We start from the raw sequence: 22,930 nt of genomic DNA, 5'->3' as shown, positions 1-22,930 counted from the left end.
TTTAGGGGCGCAACCAGAAAATTTAGGGCACATACCGTAAATCAACATGCTAACCAAATATTCACATTTCTACTAATTTCCACTGTATTACTAATAAATACTTTGATAATAGATGCAGAAATTACAATGTGCTGTTTCAAATTCAGTGTCACTTTTGAAGATGCAACATAGAAGTTTAACTGACAGCACCATCGTTGTCATGAAAAACAAAAAATATATATATATATATTGTATCTTGGTACCGATACCTGAAATTCGGTTCCGTTACCTTTTTTTTTTTTGGTACTTTCCCTCTATAATTACAAAACAATTATTTCAGTTGTAAAAATTATTGTCAAACCTATTTATCCTATGTACTTAGAACATTATGTTATTTTATTAAATAAACAAAATCCTCCTCCTCCCAAACCCATCCCTACAACCTATTAAATTGAATAATTATTAATTTCTTACTCAGTGTAACTTTTATTCTTGTATTTGTATATTCTTTTTTAGCCTGTTTTATTTTCATGGCCGTTTTTAACTGCTCTGTAATGTTTCATGTAAAGCACTTTGAATTGCTTGGTTGCTGAAAGGTGCTGTAGAAATAAAGTAGCCTTGCCTTACAACCTCAGCCTGTCAGTCAGTCACCAGGGCACAGAAACCACCGTTGTGCCTGCTTAGGAAGTGTAACGTCAACAGCATCGCGACCGCTTTCAGCTCTCCATTAATATCATATCACAGCAAACGCTGTCTGCGTGAAGTTTTGAAAAACTGTAACCACACTTGAAACCACTGTGACTTCAACAAAACTGCAGAGCCAACGTAGTTTGCACCATCCGCAGCTATGCGTGTGTGTGCTAGTGTGTTTGTGTCAGAGCTCCGCTCTCTGTCAATTTTTGCACTCTCAAGTACCGAAATGTCGACCTTTAACCTGTAAAAAAGGGGGCAAATTTACATGTGCGACTGGATTAGAGGTGCAACGATGAATCGATTAGTTGTCAACTTTTAATCGATTAATCGTTTGAGTAAATTTTTTTTATTAAAAAAAATAAGATTTCTCTGATTCCAGCTTGTTAAATGTGAATATCTTCTAGTTTATTCTCTCCTTTGTGACAGTAAACTGAATATCTTTGAGTTTTGGACAAAACAAGACATTTGAGGATGTCATCTTAGGCTTTGGGAAACACTGATCCACATTTTTCACCATGTTTTGACATTTTTATAGATCAAACAACTAATCGATTAATCGAGAAAATAATCAACAGATTAATCGACTATGAAAATAATCGGTAGTCGCAGCCCTAGACTGGATGTAAAATTCAGTCGCACACTCTCAAATTTTGGTCGCAAAATGCAACCATTTGGTCGCAGTCTGGAGCCCTGCGTTCTGCACCTGTGTGAGAGGAAACAACTCTCCATCCCAGCAGGCGGTGGTATTAGTCTTTAAAAAAAAAGGGAAACCGGATACAAATGCTGAACCTGCTTCACTCCCCACCGGGAAGACAGCGAGCACCGGGAGACGGCTAACCACACTGTCCATCTCCCGAGCTGTCATCCGTTCTCTCTGCATAGAAGTCTCACTGCAACGGGGAGTGGAGGGGCCGCTGCGCCCGCAGGCTAGTTAGCTTAACATTAGCTTTTTAATTCCACCCTTGCCTTTATGCAACACTGGTTACAGAAAATGTGCTGAACAAAGTTGTCACTCATCTGGCAATAGCAAAATCAGATTGATTCCTTGCACCGAAGGACGCCATTTTTTTTATTAAAATATTGAAGAGCTCAGGCACGATGCACTGTAAATCAACACTAATCTGTCAAACAGCTAATTTCAGAGTGTTTTGACTTTACTGTGCAACCAACTATGTTTTATGTAAGTGGTAATGTAGAGCGAGCTGGTCATTATTGCTGTGTGATGCAGTACTTGGTTTTGAATCAGCCTGAAGGGGTTCAATTCGCAATAATGACCGGCTCGCTCTACATTATCCTGCTTATTACACGGCTACTCCTGCACCCCGCTCAGAACGGTTAACTTTACCCTGATGAGCACTGCTCTCCGGCGGAAGCCTGGTTGTTGTTGTTTTTATATATATATATATATATATATATATATATATATATATATATACATACATACACACACAAAGGACCACCTTTGTTAAAATAATAATTACAGCTAACATGCTGCTTTTACAATACACTGTTTTGGTCAGGATATTACTGTATGTTAAATGACAAGATAGACAACATTAGGTCGTTCATAGGTCACAGGTCGGGACGAGAACATTTGGCCGTAGTAGCTACATGGAGCATGGTTCTGTAATGTGGGAGGCCTAAAATGTAACACATGTGACGTATGTATTAAAATCATGTGTCACCTGGATGCAAAACAATGTTAAATATATTAGTATGGTGTAAGGTAGTTGAGGTCTACTGTATTTGGCATTAGTCCAGGTCTAGTGTGTATTGAAGGACTTATGAGATTGCACCATTCATTTTTAACATCATCGTCATCATCATCGTCATTGTCATCTCAGCATGACCTTGCAGCACCAGGCCCTCATGACATACGTATAAGACACGATGGATGGTGGAGCATGAACCAAAGCTGCCTAATAATACTCAATTACTATGATAAAGTCTGGCATTTGTGACAGTAAACTCTGCACCTCTTCCTCTGTTCCACTGCAGGCTTGTTTCAAATTGTATTACATCCAGTACTTCTGTTTTCGGTTGAATTCTAATTAAAATATTGTCAGTAATACAAAGAATTTGAAAACTGTTGAATTTATATATTAGTTTCAGCCTCCTGTGGATCATTGATGAAAGATTATTAAGATGTTTGTTTAAGAAGCAAAACACTCCAGGTTGACTTGATCTTTGTGCAGTTCATTATAAATGACAACTGTTTCATGACTTCACGCCTGAGCCACATTGCACTGTGCATCATGCGCAGGCTTTTGTGTGAGATTTGATTTTCTAGAACATTGTACAATAGCCAGATTGACTTGATTGAATCACAATTTGTTTAGCTGGTTGAATGTCTGGTACAGTCTGCACAATAATAACTCCTTGAATCATAGCTCTTTAATATGTTAAAGTTTCACCTTGGTAAATTTTTACATTTTTATGTCAGAAAGCAACGTTGCATTAATATTTTCAGTGCATACTTTTGACTGACTTTCAAACTCAGTAAGCTAGTACTTTAGCTAGCACTACGCAAGAAAACCACAAAAACCTGCAAACATTTTCAAGCTTTTTGTGTTGTTGTAATGTGATGTTTGTGATGTTGCTTCTCCTTGAATCTCTTTATAATTTTTTAATTATCAGGTGCAGAGGGGCGCACAAAAAGAACATCACTGTGCAATGCTGCTCCATCACCAAAAGGTAAATCTACTCCTCTCTCCCCAGTCATACAACATACTGTAGTCATTAATCTAAATCCCCTGCATGCCTGTTAATCCCCCCTCCCCCTCAATCATTCACTTCTCTCCTTGTCACCTCTCACTCAATCCATCACACTTGCCCAAACACACTTTAAGATATGATGCTGTTTTATTAAAGCAGAAAAACACACGCGTCATAAAGTTGGTTTTAATGTGCCATATAAATGTTCAGTTGTTTTGCGTACGCTGAAATTTCCACTTTGTGGTGTGGCTTTTTATTTGTTTCTTTTACATTTCTTTAGCAGTTTAAGTAAAAGGACTTGTTCAGAGTAGTAAAATAAACAATAAAAGTCAGGCATGTAATATAATTTGATTTATACTTGAGCTGTAGACATTCTTCCCTGGCCAAAACATGAATAATGAAATGATGTGAATACTCACAACCAGTTTTATAGAGGGAAAACTGTACACATGGAACCTTTGGGGAAATGTAACACAAAAACCTTTGTGAAATATTGCAGTTCAAATTGGCTGTAATGATATTTACTGCAGGTGGTCTACATTTCTTTGAAACATATTGTGGGAAATTTAACTTTTGAAATAAAATACTGCTGCCAGATGACCAGTGTTCCTTGAATGTGAATGAAACATGGATGCACCAGGGAGTTTGTCACTACTGCTATTACATTTCCCTGCAACTTATAAGTCCTGTCTGACCCTTCTTTCTACATGTCATACTAGTTTATTGTTCCTTTCCCATTTGGTCATTTGTTATTTGCTCATAAATTAATTTTTCTTTGCCAAAACATCTTTGGTAGTCTTTCCAAGTGTCGACACCTCCACTCACTCTAATTGTATTACTATGGTGAGCTTTTATATTTTAGCAAAAAAAAAATCTTAAATGGCCAAACTTTAACTTAATTCAGCATTTGACACACCCACAATAAAACTTTGGATGGATTTGGTATTTGAGAAACACTTTTTTACCTTCTAAAATACTAGAATCATACTTAATAAATCCTTAACTAAATGAATCAGGAGCATACAAACAATATAGCTAAGAATTTTAGATGCATAATGTACCTTCAACAATGGTGGATACAGCTGTACAGTATTATAGCTAAATGTACCAGACATGAAAAGACTTGCATACATCAGCACCTTATGAAATAATTGACTGTTTAGACATGCATTCAATTTTAATACAACACACATGCAAGCCTTTTAGAGGCTTAACAATAGCTTTATAATAGTGAATTATCATATAGTACGATCAGTGTTATTTATTCAAATATGTGTCTTTGCATCACTATGTTCCCATTATTTGAATCATGTAGCCACAGTTTCATCTTTCTAATAAAATCATAACTGTGCATCCTCCTCAATTATGCATTCACTTGTTCACACTTGCATCTTTGAAAAGCACCATGTCCATCTTAATTTCAGAGCTACCATTCATACATGCATGCAGTATACACACAATAAGTTCAGCTTTATACATGTGCAGCATTATCAGCTATGTTAAATGACCGGACTACTGACAAATTCTAAATGATATACAGTTGAAATAACAGATGTTTTAATAAAAAAGGCATTTATTTAGCATTCAGACAAACTGCTCTGATCTTATCCTGATGCTGTTCGGCAGTCCCTTACTGCTTCCTCAGCTCTTAATGGTAGTCACTGCAGCATGTTATGAGAAATAGCTCCACCCTGCAGCTTGCAAAGCCAATCAAATTTAATCGGTTTTAGAGAGTGTTAGGGTTTTGAAAGAGCATTAACTCTTTGTGGGCTGCTTAATAATAGCAAATCACACAAAAGGGATCTCTTTGAAGGAACACAATTTAGTGTTGATTTAAAACATGTCCAGACATGCATTTATTAATAGCTTCAGGATTTTTCATTCAGCTACCTCCCACTGACCCGTTTATGCTGTTCTTTTTATATTTCCAGTCGATTCTCTACCTCTCACTTCTCTCTTATCTATTTTTTCCTCCTTAGATTTTTGCTGTCCCTTTTGCTTCAAACGTCTGTTAGTCTGGCTTTTTCCTCTATTCTACCTCTCTTTCCCTCCTACCGTCAAATGTTTTCTCTGTCTGTCTAGCATCTAACCCTCCCAATCCCTCTTGAGCTTCATTCATGAAAATGCAGATCCACAGCAGGGCAGGAAAAAACGTCAACAGACGTAAACTCCCCTGCTCCACCAACCAGAAAAGGCGCACTATAAAAAACAGAAAGCAGCAACCAGGCGACCCTAATTCAGTGCAGCTTCCACCAGAAATAGCAACTCATGCATGTATTAATCCCCTACAAGCCAAAAATATGTGATTGAAGGAACTCTGCTGCCATTTATTGCTAGGGACAACTCCTCTGCCACAGAAAAGGGCTATTTATCATCGTCTCCTCACTCGGTGTGCTGTCTGAGGTCTGACTCACATTTGCTAAATATTGCATTTTGGTATTTAAGGCAATGTCTAAATCATTCACCTTTGCATTTACTTCCTTCATGTGCTGGCATGTTTCCTTTAAGCCTGTCCCTAACCCCACCACACTCCTGCAGGAAATGCCATGAGTGTAACGGTATTCATAATGTGACGCAGACAGGCTGATTTAACCTCATTCTGCTCTGCAACCTGTACAAGCTTTTGTTGCTATCATTTTTAAATGAAGCTAGGCAATGTGGCAAAAGATTAGTTGTGTAAGGTTTAACCTCCAAAGCCGTACAAGACCCTCCCTCTTCAGAGTGTACACCACATCCATGGTGGTCACCACCTTCCTTTTGGCGTGCTCGTATTAGGTGGCAGTATCACGGATCACGTTGTTCAGGAACACCTTCAGCAAGCCAGTCTGCGGATAGACATTACTAGCTAATGGTAGGCTAGCGTTACCTAGAGTCACCCACTGGGCTGTTTGAAAATTGCATCACAGTTCCTTTTTAATCTCAACCGATTGTAATCTTTACACATTTAAATTGATTTTTAACCGATTCACGATGCATCATTACATCCCTAATGAACAACACACAAATCAGATTTTGATTCAAATGTTGCTGAAGCCTGATTGGTGCATGAAAGTATGTGATATCACCCACCCACTTCAAAACAGCGAGAAAATCACAGAAAAAAGATACAACATTCCAGTGATGGAGCAGTGTTTCCTCTATGTTGATATATGGCCCGCCACGGTATCATAAATAGGGCAGACGCACAACAGGGTTTCCGCTATGTACACCACGCACCGCCGCTCCTTCAGCTGTTTATGAAAAGTCATAATTACACGACTCTGCAGAGCCGTCTGCTCTACTGAACTCAAGCAAACTGTCACCCGCTCTCTCTCCCCTTAGGGTGAGCAACAGGAACAGTGACAGGACGTCATCACTCGCGAAGTCATGGCAACCAAATAAACAGGGCAAGTACTACTTGTCACTCAATCTTAGGCAAAGTTACAAACAGCGACGAAAGCTGCGACATTAAATCCGCACTCGCGCTTGTCCCGTGAAATATGACAGCTACAGTTTATTGGAAAATAGCATTGTGGACACTGAATTTGATGAATTTACTGTTTATCAGATCCCAGATGAGACAAGAAGCTAACGTTAGCGAACGCTGCGGTGACGGTCCCTCTGGCTTTGACTGACTCCCCGCTGCAGGAGACGCTGTATTCCTCCGACACGCTGTATTACCGTTACTGTTTTAAAACCATTTTCGACGTTAGTGGGGGTGCATACCACTCAAAATCAACATGAAAAACGTAGCTAGTAATGTTAACTCAGCGTTTTTTGTTGTTAAACTGTGTGTAAAATGAGCAGTGACGTTAAATCATCCTACAGTACCGTCTGTTTGCTGGATGGTTTCAAGGTAATGGTTGGTAGCTAACATTAGCAGATAAGCCCGTACTTTTTGACGTTCATCCACCGCTGCTGAAAAACATTCTAGAGGAAACACTGTGGAGTACTCAAGTCGCTATTCTCTGGACTCATGACTCGACTTCGACTCGTGCACTGATGACTTGGACTTGGACTCGGGCTCGAGGATTTCTAAAATCAGACTCAAGCATTCATGACTTGGATGACTCGGAAGTTGGATGAAGTTTCTACGACCGGTATCTACCGAACCAAATAGCAACGCGAATTTAGGTGCCACTTAAATGCCTGCACTGCTCTCTGGTGCGCCTAAACAGACATTAGAGAGCACAGAAGCATCGCTGCATGTGACGCTAATTAACACTAACTTACACTTGGCAGCAGGTAACGTTAGCCTACCATTAGCTAGTAGCTGCATGCGGTTAAGATGCTGACAGCTAAACGGTGAAAAGTTTGGCTGTATTGCTGTATAACACCGAGACGTACAACAATCTGCAGCTAAAAACACAGTGCAGTTGCATTATGGATGCATTATCAGAAAAGCAAAACACACAGGAGTTTATGCTACGTTCACTTGCTATTTTAAAAAAAAAAAAAAAATGCTAAAAGAATTCATTTTTTTTAGGATGCTGCAAATGTTGGTATAATATGAAAAAGGCTGGTGGATTTAAGACAAATTGAATGAATCAAATTTGAACATGTCTGTCAGTGGCTTGTTGATCTTTACATTGTTAGTTAATTTCCTATCCTGGCCTGGGCTGGGACACACATTCATACATACATACATTTCATTACTTATCGGACTTTAACTTATCAATGCACTTATAATAAGAACGACCGTAGCTGTCCTCAATTAAGGTCATCATGTACGTCTCATCTCTGGTTTTTCCTGCATCCACCGTGTATGTTTCTGTGTGTGCGCGCGTCAGTCGAGTGGGGAACTGAGCAGCAGCCCCACCCGCTGCAGATAGCCGACAGGATTGAAACTGCACCAGCTTTCAGCAACTTTAGAGTGAAAAATCGTTACAGCGTACATTGATGTTACAACATGGCATCATGACTTTGCGTAAACATACACGCCACTTTCCTAAAGCCAAATGGCATGTTATCTGTACGCATTTATCTGGATAGCATTTTGAGCTATCCACGTGTATGTCACGTGCCGTGCTATCGCGAGAACGCATGTAAAAAAAAAAAAAAAGGTTGAGTTTTGGGAAAGGCTTTAGTAACACGGTGACCAACGTCACACGCTTAGGGAAACAATAAATGGTTGGGTTTAGGAAAAGAACATTGGGGAAGGCTTTATTTAAAAAAAAAAAAAGGTTGACAAACGCCACACAAGGGACGCAAACTCGGCCCTCCTGGGTGAAAGTCCTGTGTTTTACCCATCCGCCAGCCCACCCAACCTCCCTCCTTTCATACTACTCGCTACGGTGATAATTCACATGTAATGTAGCTCAATGGAGGCCAAACGGCGTTGATAAACACGCTAAAATATATATTTTTTAATATTAATTTAAATAATTTGATATTTATAACACGCAAAAACGGCACACAAATTGGCGTGTCATACATATGCCACTTTGTGAGATCAGTCTGGATGTTAAAATGTACACAGGTTGGAAGGACAGTCTGAAATGTTTTGCACGGTCTTTCGGTGTACATTTGTTGGTAAATGTGAGCTGTTCGAGTCACGCACGTCTCGTCTTCATATCAGAAACAAGGAAATGAATTTGGCGACGTACGTGTGTTACGTCAACCAGTTCTCACTCCCGCTTGGTCATTGGTTCTCAGCGTCACATACTGATGCAAAGTCTGGCACGTGGGACTGCAGTGATTGGTTGAAGTCGCGGGAAACTCCGGTTATTGGTCAAATTTGCGGTAAAGTTGCGGTGAGTGGTCAAAATTTCGAGTCGCACTGAATTCACGTGATTGGTTGAATTTGCGTGAATTGTTGCGATCGCGACATTGCAAATTCCTGGAGGGACTGCATGATGTGCTACTGCATGTTCACATTAGAGAGATACAGATGGATGCGGAGTGGGACTCGACTCTTACTTTTTTTGTGACTCAGACTTTGACTCAAACACTGGGGACTCTTGACTCGGACTCAACAGTTGGTGACTCACCTACAACACACAACATACAGAAATCTCTAATGTGAAATAACCAAAATTGTACTAACTTCATATAAGACCACTACACTTGTTTTCAGGGCCTTTACTCTGTCAAAGTGCTAAGATAAGCTTTCTTCAAACTCTTTGTGATTAGGGCTGGGTTTAAAAAAATGTATTTCTGATTTTAAATCGATTTTCATTTGAATGATCCAAAATCGATTCATAAAATCCAATAATCGATCTTTGTATGATCTAGGGGTGGTATGGTTCATGAAAAAACATCCGAACCGCTCGGTTCGCTTGTCTTGGTTCGGAGCGTGTGTGTGTGTCGCACAGTTCGTCAGTACACTGTTAATGTGCACTAACCACTTACTGCCATAGTGCCCACTTTCGACACCTATGTTAAAACACCTACTGGAAACGACAAGGGGGATGATTGGACGAACGCGTCACGTGGTTCTTGCTGCTCCCGAATTTCAAAACGGACTCTAATGGCATCTCGTTCTGAATACGATCTCGTATTTTACGAAAATAGTTCACCGAAAAGTGTTTCTGAAAACATTTTAAGCGAGAAATAGGCCATACAGTTGCTGAATCTGTCTGCTTTTTTGATTGACAAAAGTCAGTTTAAAAGATTTTCGTCAGATTTTGAGAGGCGCTGAGCCAACCGCTCCTCAAGTGGAGTGTGGAGTGCTGCTGCTGCAGGTCACGTCACATGCAGAAATGTCAAGTGGGAGAGATGAGGAAGGCTGCCCGGAGTTGGAGGATGCGCTAGCGTCGTATATAGTCTGGTGTGTGGGAACATTTTGGATTTCATGTTACCTATGATGACAGCGGAAATAAAACAATAGATAGAACTGCAACTGTGTGCATGTATTGTGCAACATGCATTCAATATGCTAATTTGAGCTATATATCATATGCTGAGGTATATTTCTGGAGTGTTAAAGATTAAAAGAAAAAATAACAAGAACCATACAGAACCGAAAACTGTAACCCTAAAACCGTGATACGAACCGAACCGTGGATTTTGTGAACCTTACCACCCCTAGTATGATCTCTGTTTCATATGAAAGAAGAAGACCCAAGGAATCCATTGCTACCAACTATGACATGCTAGCTTGTCAGGAAGGGGGTTTAATAACGCTCCAAAGTTAGGCTACATTTTGGTGGGGGGGGGAAACTGGCATTGCCATTTTTAAAGGGGTCCCTCTGTCACCTCCAGATATCTAGTCTCACATTGCCAGACCTTCCTCGACAGCGCTGCGGAGGAGGGTCTGGCGAGTTCACACAGCATTCCGGGATAGTAGAAAAACGTGCTCTGGTTTATTGGAATTTCTTTAAACCAATCACAATTGTTTTGGGCGGCGCTTAGCAACGGTGCCTCTGCAAAATAGCCTCGGGAAGGAACTTGTTTTAGTGGAACATGTGCACATTCAAAGGTTGTTTTAGCCATGCAACAGAAAACTCTGGAGATTGCAGAAAGATTGGACAGATAGTCTAGCTAGCTGTCTCGATTTACCCCGCAAAGAAAGCGGAAGGTGACGGAAATCTGACCGAAATGAAGGGCATCCGGCAGCATCTAAACAATCCCGGAAATGAAACGTTGACGATATAGACTCCCAGATATCTAAATAAAATGTCTCTCAAAACTACTGACTGTAGAGTCTGTAGAGCTGCACTTCATTTTGTGTTCATGTTTAGTAAAAAAAAAAAAAAGTACAGTAATGTAGCTGCTTTGGGGTCAGTTCTTAATGTAAACATTGGTACTTTTAAGAATGCAGCAGTTTAGAGGGAACCTTGTACATTTGTAGAATCTCTTTCATATCCAAGCTAAATTTGTATTGTAAATGAAATGTTCCCAACCTAATTGATATAAAAAATAAAATCATTTTGGGACCTTTGTGAATCTGAATCAAATCATTTGTTTAATTTCGATTAACGATCTTGTTTTGTTTTGTTTTTAGGTGGAGGTAAACAGACAGATATGAAACCGGAACCACTGTGCAGAATGCCCATCAGGAGAAATCTGTCTGCATCATTGCCACCGCAAAGCCCCCGGACCGCCGCCAAGGCCCAAGTGTTCGAGGAAGGGATGTTCCCACTCCAGTGCACACCAGAACCTCCTCAAAAAACTGTTCATGCCCTGCCACAAAGCTCCTCCAGCACCATGGATCCCAACGTGACATTTGAAGTTCTGGACAATGAAGATCAAACTGCAAGCAATGCAACCATTATAATAAGTAGTGGTAGTCCTTGTCGAGCATCAACGTCAACAGACTTCTCAGTTCCCAGCCAACTACTCCATCCTCCCAAAGCCAGTGACGGGAACAAGATTCCTACCAAAAGGTGAGAAAGTATTCATGTCTTAACTTTTCTTTTGACTTTAAGATGTTTGACCGTGTATGTGATTATTTAGACACACTTCACATGATTTCAGAAGATATTTTCTCCCTTCTAAAATTCAGTTCGATAACATTACAAGTCAGTTTTCAGGCTGACTTGTAATATGGATTACAGTTCTCTTGACTCTGTACATGTATTATATTGATTCTCTTGACAGTCCATATGGTGCAGACTTTGAACACATTGAAGTAGTGTAAACAAATGCATTGATACACCCACAATACCACCTACTGCACTCCTATGTTGTCTCCAAAATGTACTGTTACAATAGTGTACACTTATCTTAAACATGAACAGGAAACATTGTAAGACTTTAGGAAAAACTTCTCTTCATGGGAACTGAGACACTTTGGGGGGGAAAAGTTAAATAAATACTGCTGTCACAGCAGAAACCAAAACTGAAGTAACATCACAATTTAACTGTAGACATACGTTTTTATAAATCAAGTTCAGAGGGAAAAACTGCAGCAGCTGCCACAATGTTTCAGAGCTATTTGTCACACTTTCTTGCATCCTGTTCACCAAACAATTTATCTCAACATGCACTGTTCAACAATGGACAGTTTGCCAGGGAGTGTTCTCAGCTGGCCCCCTTGTTAAAGCAGAATTATACCAGCAATATTGGCATCATTAAATTAACCTCTATGATATACGGAGCAGTTAGTTGCTCTTCTACAGGCCATATGCCATTAATTATGTCTCAATTCTAAGCCTTTTTTTCCCCTACCTTAACTGCTATCTGATGTCACACATGTGCCATTGTATTTCTCAGTTTTTCATTTACTTTTCTCTGGGCTGCACTCACAATCCGGGTGTCTCATGCATCAAAGGTTGATGCATTAGACACAAATAATGAATGTTATTAACTCTCGCTCTCTCTCGGTTGAAAACGTCAGGGCCATCCCCACTTATTTTTTTTATTTTTTATTTTTTTTTGGTGTTTCTTAAGAAATTGGTACAGATGGAAAACACTCCTTATGTCACCTTTGTCAATATTGGTAAAATACCTAACTCTCTTAAAATTTTAAGCAAGCCTCGGTGAAGAAGAATTACATTTTTAAATTAAAAAAATAACAAAAATCTATTGCATTTAAAAGACAAAATTGGTTCAGAGGGAACAAACACAGGCATCTCTCAAATCAGTTCATAAAATGCTTAAAAACAATCTGAAAATATCCCTTTGGCTCCCCACTGAAAGTTTCAAAGCAATTGAAGGATTTTGTGTAGAAGATGCTCAGTCTGGATAGCAACTAAACCATTCAGAAGTGGTAAATCCCCTAAACCTTATTCAAAACAAGACAGAGACTAGAGTGCAAACAGTATAAGTATTCTCACCAGCAGTACGTTTCCAGACTGGAACATTGGGCCAAGAGGCTTAAGTCAGCTGAAAAGTGGCAAACATAATAGAAAACATTTCCAGCCATGGCAGCAGACAGGGTTTGTGTCAATGAATGATGCTCCAAGCAGATGAGCCCTCACATTAACTCATTGAGCGTTTATCAGTTTATTTGTTCCTTAGTGACCTCAAAATGCATCACCTCAGTTAAGGAAATGCCAATTGCTTGGGAACATTTGTTCTTTTCCAAAATCATACTGTATCATGAGGAGTTATTTTTCCTAACATACTAAAGACAGGGGCTAATCCAGACTTTATGAGCGCACTTAGCACTTGGTTACTAAGTTGTCCTGCAAAGACTATTGTAGATGGTGTTAACCGTGTAAATGATGATCGCAAATCTAGAGTAAAGGACTTCAAGGAACTTTTATATATTTAATCGTGATTAATCCCATGATTGTCCATAATTAACTCTCGATTAATCGCACATTTTTCAAGTTTTTAATGCTCTTAACATGGCGGCAGACAAATATGCTTGCTTAATGTAAATGTTTATTATTATTGCAACAATCTAAAACAATGACAAATACTTTCTGGAATATTCTCCAGAATAACCTCAAATGTACTGTACACTCAAAAAATATGCTAAAAGCATAATATGGCAAACTCAAGCCCATAACGCAGGCAGATAAGCATATTGATCTGAATGTAACATTACTTGGTAATACTAACACAATATAGTGTCCCACTTTACACTTGTAAAGGTTAACTAACCATACCTTTTTTAAGCAGCTCAACACAAACAATGGACCTTGTGCATTACAGCAACAGATAAAAATTTGAATACTCTATGAGCTTACGAGTTGCAAGTGAACGCACCATTAAGTCCCGTCAGTGATGTTTCTCTGAAAACAGCAGTGGCCATGGTGCGGCTAGTGTACTCTGTCTTAAGCTGCAGACTATTGTATTGTGTTGGAATTCTTTCCAGTGAAATACAGTCATACTTTACAACGTTTAGCTGTCAGCATTTTAACGGTTTTTAATAGGGTTGGGTACCGTTTGGATTTTTACGATTCCGAGGCCGAACCGGTACTTTTAAAACGATTCCGATTCCTAAACCAATTCTTGAAAAATGACATCAAAGAAAGGCTTTTTTTATGGAGTTTTTTTAAATTGAAAATTATTTCAACTTAACAATCTCCTGACTTATGGCATGTCCTGCACAGGAGAAAACTCTCTCAGATGGTGTCCAAGAGGCCTGTACACACAGGAAGGAGTTTGAAAGGGCAGACAATTTGGGGAGGTTGTCCCGCCTCCCCCACCACCAGGCTCCAGGGTCGGCAGAGCAAGTGTAATATGTTTACTAGCAATCACGTGCAGTGAATGGTTAATATGCCTTCACGTCCGTTTTGGTGAGCCCAGAGGGAAAATATGGCAATTTAAAAATAGCCTACATTTACGATAGCTAGCTAACGGTAGACTACAAAGAAATATATTTTTACGTCCGTTTTGGAGTGTGTACAAAAAGCCGTCTATCAGCAGTGATTGCATGTCCGAGAATAGCGCGGGCATGTGCGCCACTCGGCAGAAAAGGGAGAGAAAAAAGAGTCTGCCGCTGTCTGGAGCGACAGAGGGAAAATATTTCAGTCGGAACCGAAATTTGCGTTCTAATCCGGTCCGAATACTACCGTTTGCGTAGGAACGCAAGGAAGGTTTTGGTACCCAACCCTAGTTTTTAAGCCAGCTACTAGCTAAGGTTAGGCTAATATTAGGGCTGCAGCTATCGATTATTTTAGTAATCGAGTATTCTACCGATTATTCCATTGATTAATCGGATAATAAATACTTGTGTTTTATTGAAGAGCAATAATATACAATAGTTTGGTTTAATTTTCAGAAAAAGGTAAATTTTTATTTTTAAAGAAAATATTTCTGAAATGCAACAACAACCTCAAACTAAGGCATACATTAAACATACATAAACATTATCTTAAATTGTGCAACTTAACTTTCAGAACTACAAGTTTCAACCTGAGACTGATCTGTATATAGGCCTATATGTAATTAAAGCTGCAAGCAGCGATGGACGGGCCCTCGCGCCTCTGCGCGTGTCGGGGTTACTGGCAGACGCCGCTCCTTGTGACCGTGCATTTGCGTGGCACTCAGAAGCTGCAAATCGTCACTAATGAAAAGGGAACTCCCTGCTGAGTTCAACGATACCTCACACAAGACTCTACGTCATACAGTTCATTAGCTGTGAAAAGGGGCGTGGTTAAATTATAGGGGGCAGGTCAAACATCACCAATGAAGAAGGAAGTCTCTACTGAGTTCAGTGATACCTCACACAAGGGTCTACCTTAAACAGTTCAAATGTTATGTTATGTTATGTCATATAAGACGCATTTCCTGTTGCCAGCGGGGGGCACTATGACCAAAAGTAAATATTGGCCTGTAGATGTCCTCAGATGACCCTTGTCAATCGTGAGAAATTTCGGGCAGATACGACAACGTACACTCAAGTTACAACAATTTCTTTGTTCATCGCTAAACACTCAAAATGGCCGCCACGGCCACACCGTTTGACGAAAAGTTTTTCTTTTAATAACTTTTCATCTTTTAAAGTGTGGAGATGGTACAGACCAAATTTGAAGTCTGCCGGATGAAATCTCTAGGAGGAGTTCGTTAAAGTATAGCACCTTGACTTTTAGGCCTACTTCCTGTTGCCACTAGGGGGCGCTATGACTTTAAGTAAATATCGGCCTTTATTTGTCCTCAGGGTTGGACTCTTATGAATCCTGAAAAGTTTCGAGCCAATCGGACAATGTACACTCAAGTTACACCCACTTCCTGTTTTGATGGCGAAACGCACAAAATGGCCGCCCCGCCACGGCCACGCCCTATGACGAAGTTTTTCTTTTAACAACTTTTCATCTTTAATGTCTTAAGATGGCACAGACCAAATTTGAAGTTGATCGGATGAAATCTCTAGGAGGCGTTCGTTAAAGTACGATATGTGGAAATGGCCAAAATCGCACTAATTTTGAACTTTGACATCAAAATGGCGGACTTCCTGTTGGGTTTAGGGTATGGCTCCAATGACGTTTTTTGTACATCTTGACATGTTACTTATGTGTACCAACTTTCGTGAGTCTACATTAAACACACTGCAGGGCCTCAATTTTTTTAACTTTGTAGGGGGCGCTAGCAAGCCATTTTTGCGCGCCTATTCCCGAAACCCTTAAAATACGTACATTTTCACCAGACTTGATGCGACCGCCAATTTTGGTGAGTTTTTGAATATGTTAAGCCCCTCAAAAAGCCATTTAATTTGGTGTAATAATAATTCCTTCAGTTTCAATAGGGCCTTCGCCGCTGTCGGCGCTCGGGCCAAAAATATTAGTTATACTCAACCTATTTTCATTTATATATTTGATTACAATGTCACACAGCTCTGTTACACTTATGCTAGTAGATCGTTGATCAGCTGTTTCTCTGTAAAGAGAGAGTGGAAGAAAATGGTGCGTGACAATCAGCTGTTTTTCCGAAGGGATAGTCAACAAGTCAGCTCTTTAGATCAAATTGTGGTCACCACTACGTATTTTCTTGTCTTTGTTTTTGATAGTTGTTGTGTTTGGTGTAGTTTCATCGTCCATACGACTCTGTGATTTACTTTTGTCGGGTCCGCTTCGTGGAATGGATGATTAAGTTAGACTCAGTGTTTTCTGTTGAGATGCTGAAGCATTGACGTCGTGCTATTATTGTGGTAAGCTAGTTCCATTTTGCAGTAGACACTGTAGAGTTTTCGTTTTAACTACGTTTGAACTGATTCCAAACTTTGGACACTTTTTGTCGTTTTCTCCAGCCTGTCTCTTCTCTTAGCTACGAATCTGCGGCGTCAGTTTTCATTGCATGTGTCGCTAGCAGCGTCAACCCTGTGTGCAACAGAAATAATCATCCATGAGGAAACACAGTTAGCGATACAACGTTGGTAACGTTGATTAAATGAAGCTTCGAGGCAAATCATTTTGCATCAAGGATTTTTAGTAATTGAATTATTCGAGTTACTCGAGGAATCATTTCAGCCCTAGCTAACATTGTCTGCTGTAATGTTAACTAGCATGCAGTGATGCTTCTGTTGCCAGAGAGCAGCACAGGCTTTAAAGTGGCACCGAAATGAGGCACCGAAATTCACGTTGCTATTTGGTCCGGTACATGCCTGTCGTTTAAGGGCCGGTGCCATATTAGCACCAGATTTCAGTACCAAACCCTAGTCTCCAGTGAGTGCGGTGCTGGTGCTGCGGTGCTGCAGCGCTTCCTGATTTCCCAAACTACGGAGCTGCACAAGGCCCAAATCACAGAAGGCACGTGAGGTAATTGCGCCCCATAGAAATTAGTGGCATTAAAAGGAATTTGCTTTAACTCGTTAGGATCACGTTCATTTTGCCAGTCCTATTAATTACATAAAAGGTGATGCGGATTTACACCAGGTTGATGGAATCAGGTATGTTTTTCTGTAACACCAAGTTACTTCTGGTTGTGAGATGCCACCAGCTGCTCATAGGATTCACTCAGTCTCATGGTCAGTCTACAAACCACTTCTTTGGTGCAGTGTGGTTGTGTCCGGCAATGTAATATGTGCTCACTTTGGATTTAGCTTTGCCCCTAAAGCAATGCCGAGATTCAGTTTAGATCAGCTTACTGGTTGCAACTTAGCCTCAATATTGTGCATGTTGATTTAAACCTCCCATCAGCAAGTATGGAGCTGCTAGAGGATTTTGAGCTGCAAACTGACGATATGGGGTTAAAAGATGTCTAATATAACTTATGGATAGTTGAAATCAGGGTGATGTGATCTTGTAAACTAAACACCCAACCCTTAAACATTGATCTACTCTTTTTGTACCTGGAGGTGCCATGAGGCCCACTGAGAGCCCACAGATTTTCATATCCAAATTTCTGAATGCAGGTACATCGAAACAAAGGATCAAATATCAAAACTTCAGATTTGTATACACATAGCTTTTGCAATACAACACGAACATAATTATTAGTTAGAAGCATTATGATTTTGAATGCAAATGTTTATGTGAAGTCCAAACAGCAAAGATGTCATGGTAACATGAACCTCTGCTCTGTAGACAACAGGTCCCGTCTTTACATGGCTTAAGGCGAGCCAACCCGACTTACATGCACATGACGTCTGCTGCACAAGGGAAGCGTAAAGTTAACTGGTAATGTGCCTCTGACTTCTTCTCTTATGTTCATGTAAATCATCTTATTTTATACCGGCAGTGGATTAAACACTGCTTTGACATATTATTTGTGGCCAGACTGAAGCTCGCCAAAATGAATAGCCAGTTCTTAATGTTATTAGGAGAGAGTCCAGTCTTTGATTAGTTTTTTTTTTATATTTTCTCTGTCCGTTTTTTTTTTTTTTTTTCATTTTAGCAGCATCCAAGAAGAGTTAACACAGGGTTTCTCTGCACCGAAGCGCATAAAGAAAGACGCCTCAGTGGCCCGCGCACCACTCAGAGTGCATCGTTTTGCTGGTAAGTGTCAACCCAGAAAAACACAGTTGAAGAAGACATCCAGACACTTAAGACAAACTACATATAGTCATAATAATTCACACTACAGACTGTCATGACCAAGAGTGCAAACATACTCGCAATATAAGATATTTTTTCAATGAAATTTCTATTTTACCAAACCAAAATGTTTTTTTCAGTAGTGAGTTGCTGTAAGCAGTCAGACTTATTTTGTCTTTCATAACTCCAAACTGTACCTGCTGTCATGATTCTTATTTATGCACATTATGTAGTTGTGTTAATTCTTGATACTATTCCCTGTTTGGTGTCTGTCCCCAGTTTCAGAGGAGAACAAGCCTCGAAGAGTTGTGAGGAGCGTTTCTGAAGGAAATCTGCTTGAACCTCAGAAATCCAAGTCCATTTTCTATAAAACGTCCCAACAGTTCAAACGAGTGACCAAACGGATGTAATATCGTGCAACATGGTGTTTGAATCACGCCATTTTGCCTTTATGAACATTTTCACTCTCCATCCTTTTGCAACTAAATTCATCTTTTCAAAATACTGTATATAATATTAAAATATACATTAAATCGCTCATACTAACAGCAAATAAATAAAACAACATGTCCTGTGGATGTTCCTTTGACGAATGCGTGTACATTGTTTTTGAATGATTCTCTAAAAAAAAAAAAAAAAACGATTAGTAGGTGACCATATTTTCCCGAGCAGCTAATATCAGAGGAAAATTATACATGACCTCAAACAAAAACAACAAAACTGTTTTTTTTTTATCCTTTTTTTCTCTTGTACAGTTCATAACATGGGGTTATAGATATTTTATAATAAAAGTGCTTGTAACAATCTGTCTGTTTTCGAGTAATTAAATCCATTTCTAAGATGTAATATCTGCTTTTCTGTGCTGAATTTGTTTTTCAATGAAGTTTGGGTCACAAGATGTTCTAACGATATACACTTATGTTCAGAATAATGGCAGTGTTTAAAAAAGTAAATAATGCTCAAAATCCTTAGAATAGCTTTTAATTCCATAATAGCAATCCATTGGGAACACTGCACATTCAATTCCAAATCAAAACATGACCAAAATTGATCAGGTTTGTGTTATACCTTTACAGAAAGTGAAGAAAAAAGGAATATTAGGCTGTTCAAAAAAATAGCAGTATTTGCATTTTTCTTGTATGAACTGAAAAGGGTTTGCTTTACTCTGAATCACTGCACTAATATTTAGTTGCATAACCATTATTTCTGAGAACTGCTTCACATCTGTGTTGCATGGAGTCGACCAACTTCTGGCACCTGTGAACAGGTATTCCAGCCCAGGACGATTGAACTACATTCCACAATTCCTCTGCATTACTGGGTTTTGCCTCAGAAACAGCACTTTTTGATGTCACCCCACAAGTTTTCTATGGGATTGAGGTCTGGGGATTGGGCTGGCCACTCCGTAACATCAATCTTGTTCATCTGGAACCAAGACTTTGCTCGCTTACTGGTGTGTTTTGGGTCATTGTCTTGTTGAAAGACCCATTTCAAAGGTATTTCCTCTTCAGCATAAGGCAACATGACCTCTTCAAGTATTTTGATGTATTGAAACTGATCCATGATTCCTGGTATGCGATAAATAGGCCCAACACCACAGTATGAGAAACATCCCCATAACATGATTTTTGCACCACCATGCTTTACTGTCTTCACTGTACTGTGGCTTAAATTCAGTGCATGGGGGTCGTCGGACCAACTGCGGCCCCTAGACCCAAAAAGAACAATTTTGCTCTCATCAGTCCACAGAATGTTGCCCCATTTCTCCTTTGGCCAGTCAATGTGTCCTTTGGCAAATTTCAACCTATTCAGTACATGTCTTTTTTTCAGCAATGGGATTTTGCGGGGTCTTCTAGCTGATAGCTTTGCTTCACATAGCCTTCTTCTGATCGTAACTGTACTGTAGAAATATCACTTCTACCAAAAAATTTGATTTATGAGGTTAGTGATGTTGGACTGCTATTATTTTGAACACAACTGTATAAGTGACGACCAGGCTGAGGAAAGGTGAAAAAGAAAATTGAACTGACCTAGGAGTGACTCACAAAGGTAACTTTCTCATTGTCTTCCTGTTAAAAAAAGCAACTGTTTCCCATGTATTTAGAAAAAAAACCTGAGTGCAGTGATTGAAAGGATGTTATTTTTCTCTACCAATGGCTCATAGGGGTTCAGGATGATGAGTGTATTTCACCATTTAACGGAGCACAGACTCAACATTCAGTCTTGAAAGAGGTGTTAACACTAACTCAAACACTGTTCCAAAACTTCAGTTAAGATTTACATTTAAAAAAATACCTGCAATCGCCAGGGCATTCATGAAAAGATGGTGGAGTAGTTCAGTTAATTTGAAAAAAATAAATAGCTGTGAACTTGTTTTTGGGTATTGTCTGTGTTTTCATTTTTGGACTTTGTTCATGAAAGTAAATTGTAACATTTTGGACACCTAAAAATGTCTTGTTCAGCGTTCGGTTGTACTACACTCTAAGGAGTCGGCTGTTCATTTAGTCGGTAAGTACATTTTCTTTTAAAGGTCCCATATTGTAAAAAGTGAGATTTCCATGTCTTTTATGATTATAAAGCATGTCTAGGTGCTATATAAATACTGAGATAGTATCAAAATGCACAGTCCACAGAGAAATGCACACAGCCCGCATTTAGAAACTTTGCCTTTATATGAGCAGTCAGGACTTCTGTATGGTTGTGATGTCACAACTAGGGAGGCAACAATTGTGAAATTCTGGGCCGATACAAATGTTTAAATTAACAATTTGGCTGATACTGATGTTTTGTTGTTTACCCTTTTGTGCCAGGGAAAGGAAAACTCATTAAAAAAAGTTTTCAAGTCATTCATCCCTTCATTACACTATCTTTGAATGAGCACGAATTCAATTATACACATTTATGAAACAACCTATATCTTCCTTTCACATGGAAAATAACTGCTTGAAAAGCCCTTTTAGCCTGCTTTACAATGTTACCTACTCAATTACAATAATATTTCAGTACTTAGGCTAAATAGCCCAACAAAAACATTTTGTTAAACATAAATTAAATCTAAAAAAGAATTGCATAGTAATTGTTTTATATATATTATCCTTGAAGTGTAACCCTGCTTTTATCAAGTTGAAATCTTTGTCAATCCACTGCTGTGAGGCTAAGCATAAGCATACAAGCCAGTAGCTCATGAATGTTTGTGGCTGGTCACAGCATATTAGCCTGGATGCCAACATGGACATGGACACAGGCTAATTATTGCTAACTAAAATGCTAGTTAACATTAGTAATTAAACTTAAACAGCTAATGTAAGTCGAAACTGCCTGCGAGCTTCTCCTGTACTATACGGTAATTCCTCTACTATGCGACAGTAAGTCGCGTGGTTATGACACAATCGTTAGCCTATTTTTATAAAAACGTCTGATACGGAGCCATAACGTGAGGTACAAAGTAATGGAACCTTTTATACATTGTCGTGTTTCTTTAGAAATAAACAATGGACAAATAGAGTCTTTAAACGCTTCAGATGTAAAGTTATTCGCTGTCAAAGTGGCGTCAAAATGAATGGCAGTCAATGGAATGCTAACGTCGGGTGATCGTTTGGTAGCATCAAAATGGCGCCATAGGAGATTCGAGCTCTGAAGCGAAGCTTACCCCCTTGCTCGGAACACACCAAAGCGACAAGACGTAATACGTCTCCATAACAGCAGGCGGCGCTAATCTGTATTGTCGCCCAAAAATGAAAACCGGCAGCTGATTGGACGAACGCATCACATTGGTCTGATTTCTTCGGAAATTCAAAGACAGACTGTCATGGAGGCTTGTTCAGAATACGATTTCATATTGTACTAAAATAGTTCACCGAAATGTGTTTCTGAAAACATTTTAAGCGAGAAATAGGCATAGCCATGCAGTTGCTGAATCTGTCTTAATTTCAGATCAACAAAGGTCAGTTTAAGAGATTTTCATCAGATTTTGAGAGACTGTAGTCACGCTCATTCCGCTCCCCGTTTCTGGGTTAGCACTCTACCAATCAGATGGGTCATTTGAGTTGGTCGAAGCCTGCCTTTGACTCTGGTTGTAATTCTATCCAATTGAGTGTAAAGGCATTTTTTTTCCTGGTTCGGATGAAACACGCTCCATAATCACAGCTCAATGGAGCAGTATCAGACTTATATTTTGACTAGTATCCGAGTATGACAACGTCAGGCTAACAGCGTACTAGATTTCGGCAAAATGACGACTGGGCTGCGTGTAGTTT

The 22,930-nt window shown here is 39.5% G+C and overlaps 1 protein-coding gene across 2 annotated transcripts in view; it reads left to right on the top strand.

The window, feature by feature from the left end:
* The window catches only part of kif18a (kinesin family member 18A), a 42,959-nt gene extending 23,482 nt beyond the window's left edge, over window positions 1-19,477 (top strand). The window contains exons 14-18 of one of the 2 annotated variants that reach the window (XM_031324161.2): window positions 3,310-3,366; window positions 11,312-11,693; window positions 18,225-18,317; window positions 18,538-18,635; window positions 18,954-19,477. In XM_031324161.2, coding sequence (XP_031180021.1) covers window positions 3,310-3,366; window positions 11,312-11,693; window positions 18,225-18,317; window positions 18,538-18,635; window positions 18,954-19,084 — 761 coding nt within the window. In that variant the 3' untranslated portion in view covers window positions 19,085-19,477. Of the gene's footprint in view, window positions 1-3,309; window positions 3,367-11,311; window positions 11,694-18,224; window positions 18,318-18,534; window positions 18,636-18,953 lie in introns of both variants that reach the window. The other variant, XM_031324160.2, reaches the window with a different exon arrangement.
* The last annotated feature ends 3,453 nt before the right edge of the window (window positions 19,478-22,930 follow it).

This window comes from Sander lucioperca, chromosome 3 (assembly GCF_008315115.2).
Source record: "Sander lucioperca isolate FBNREF2018 chromosome 3, SLUC_FBN_1.2, whole genome shotgun sequence".
In the NCBI taxonomy this organism is placed as follows: Eukaryota; Metazoa; Chordata; class Actinopteri; order Perciformes; family Percidae; genus Sander; species Sander lucioperca.
Note: the sequence above shows the minus strand (reverse complement) of the source record. Positions and strands in the feature narration are given on the sequence as shown.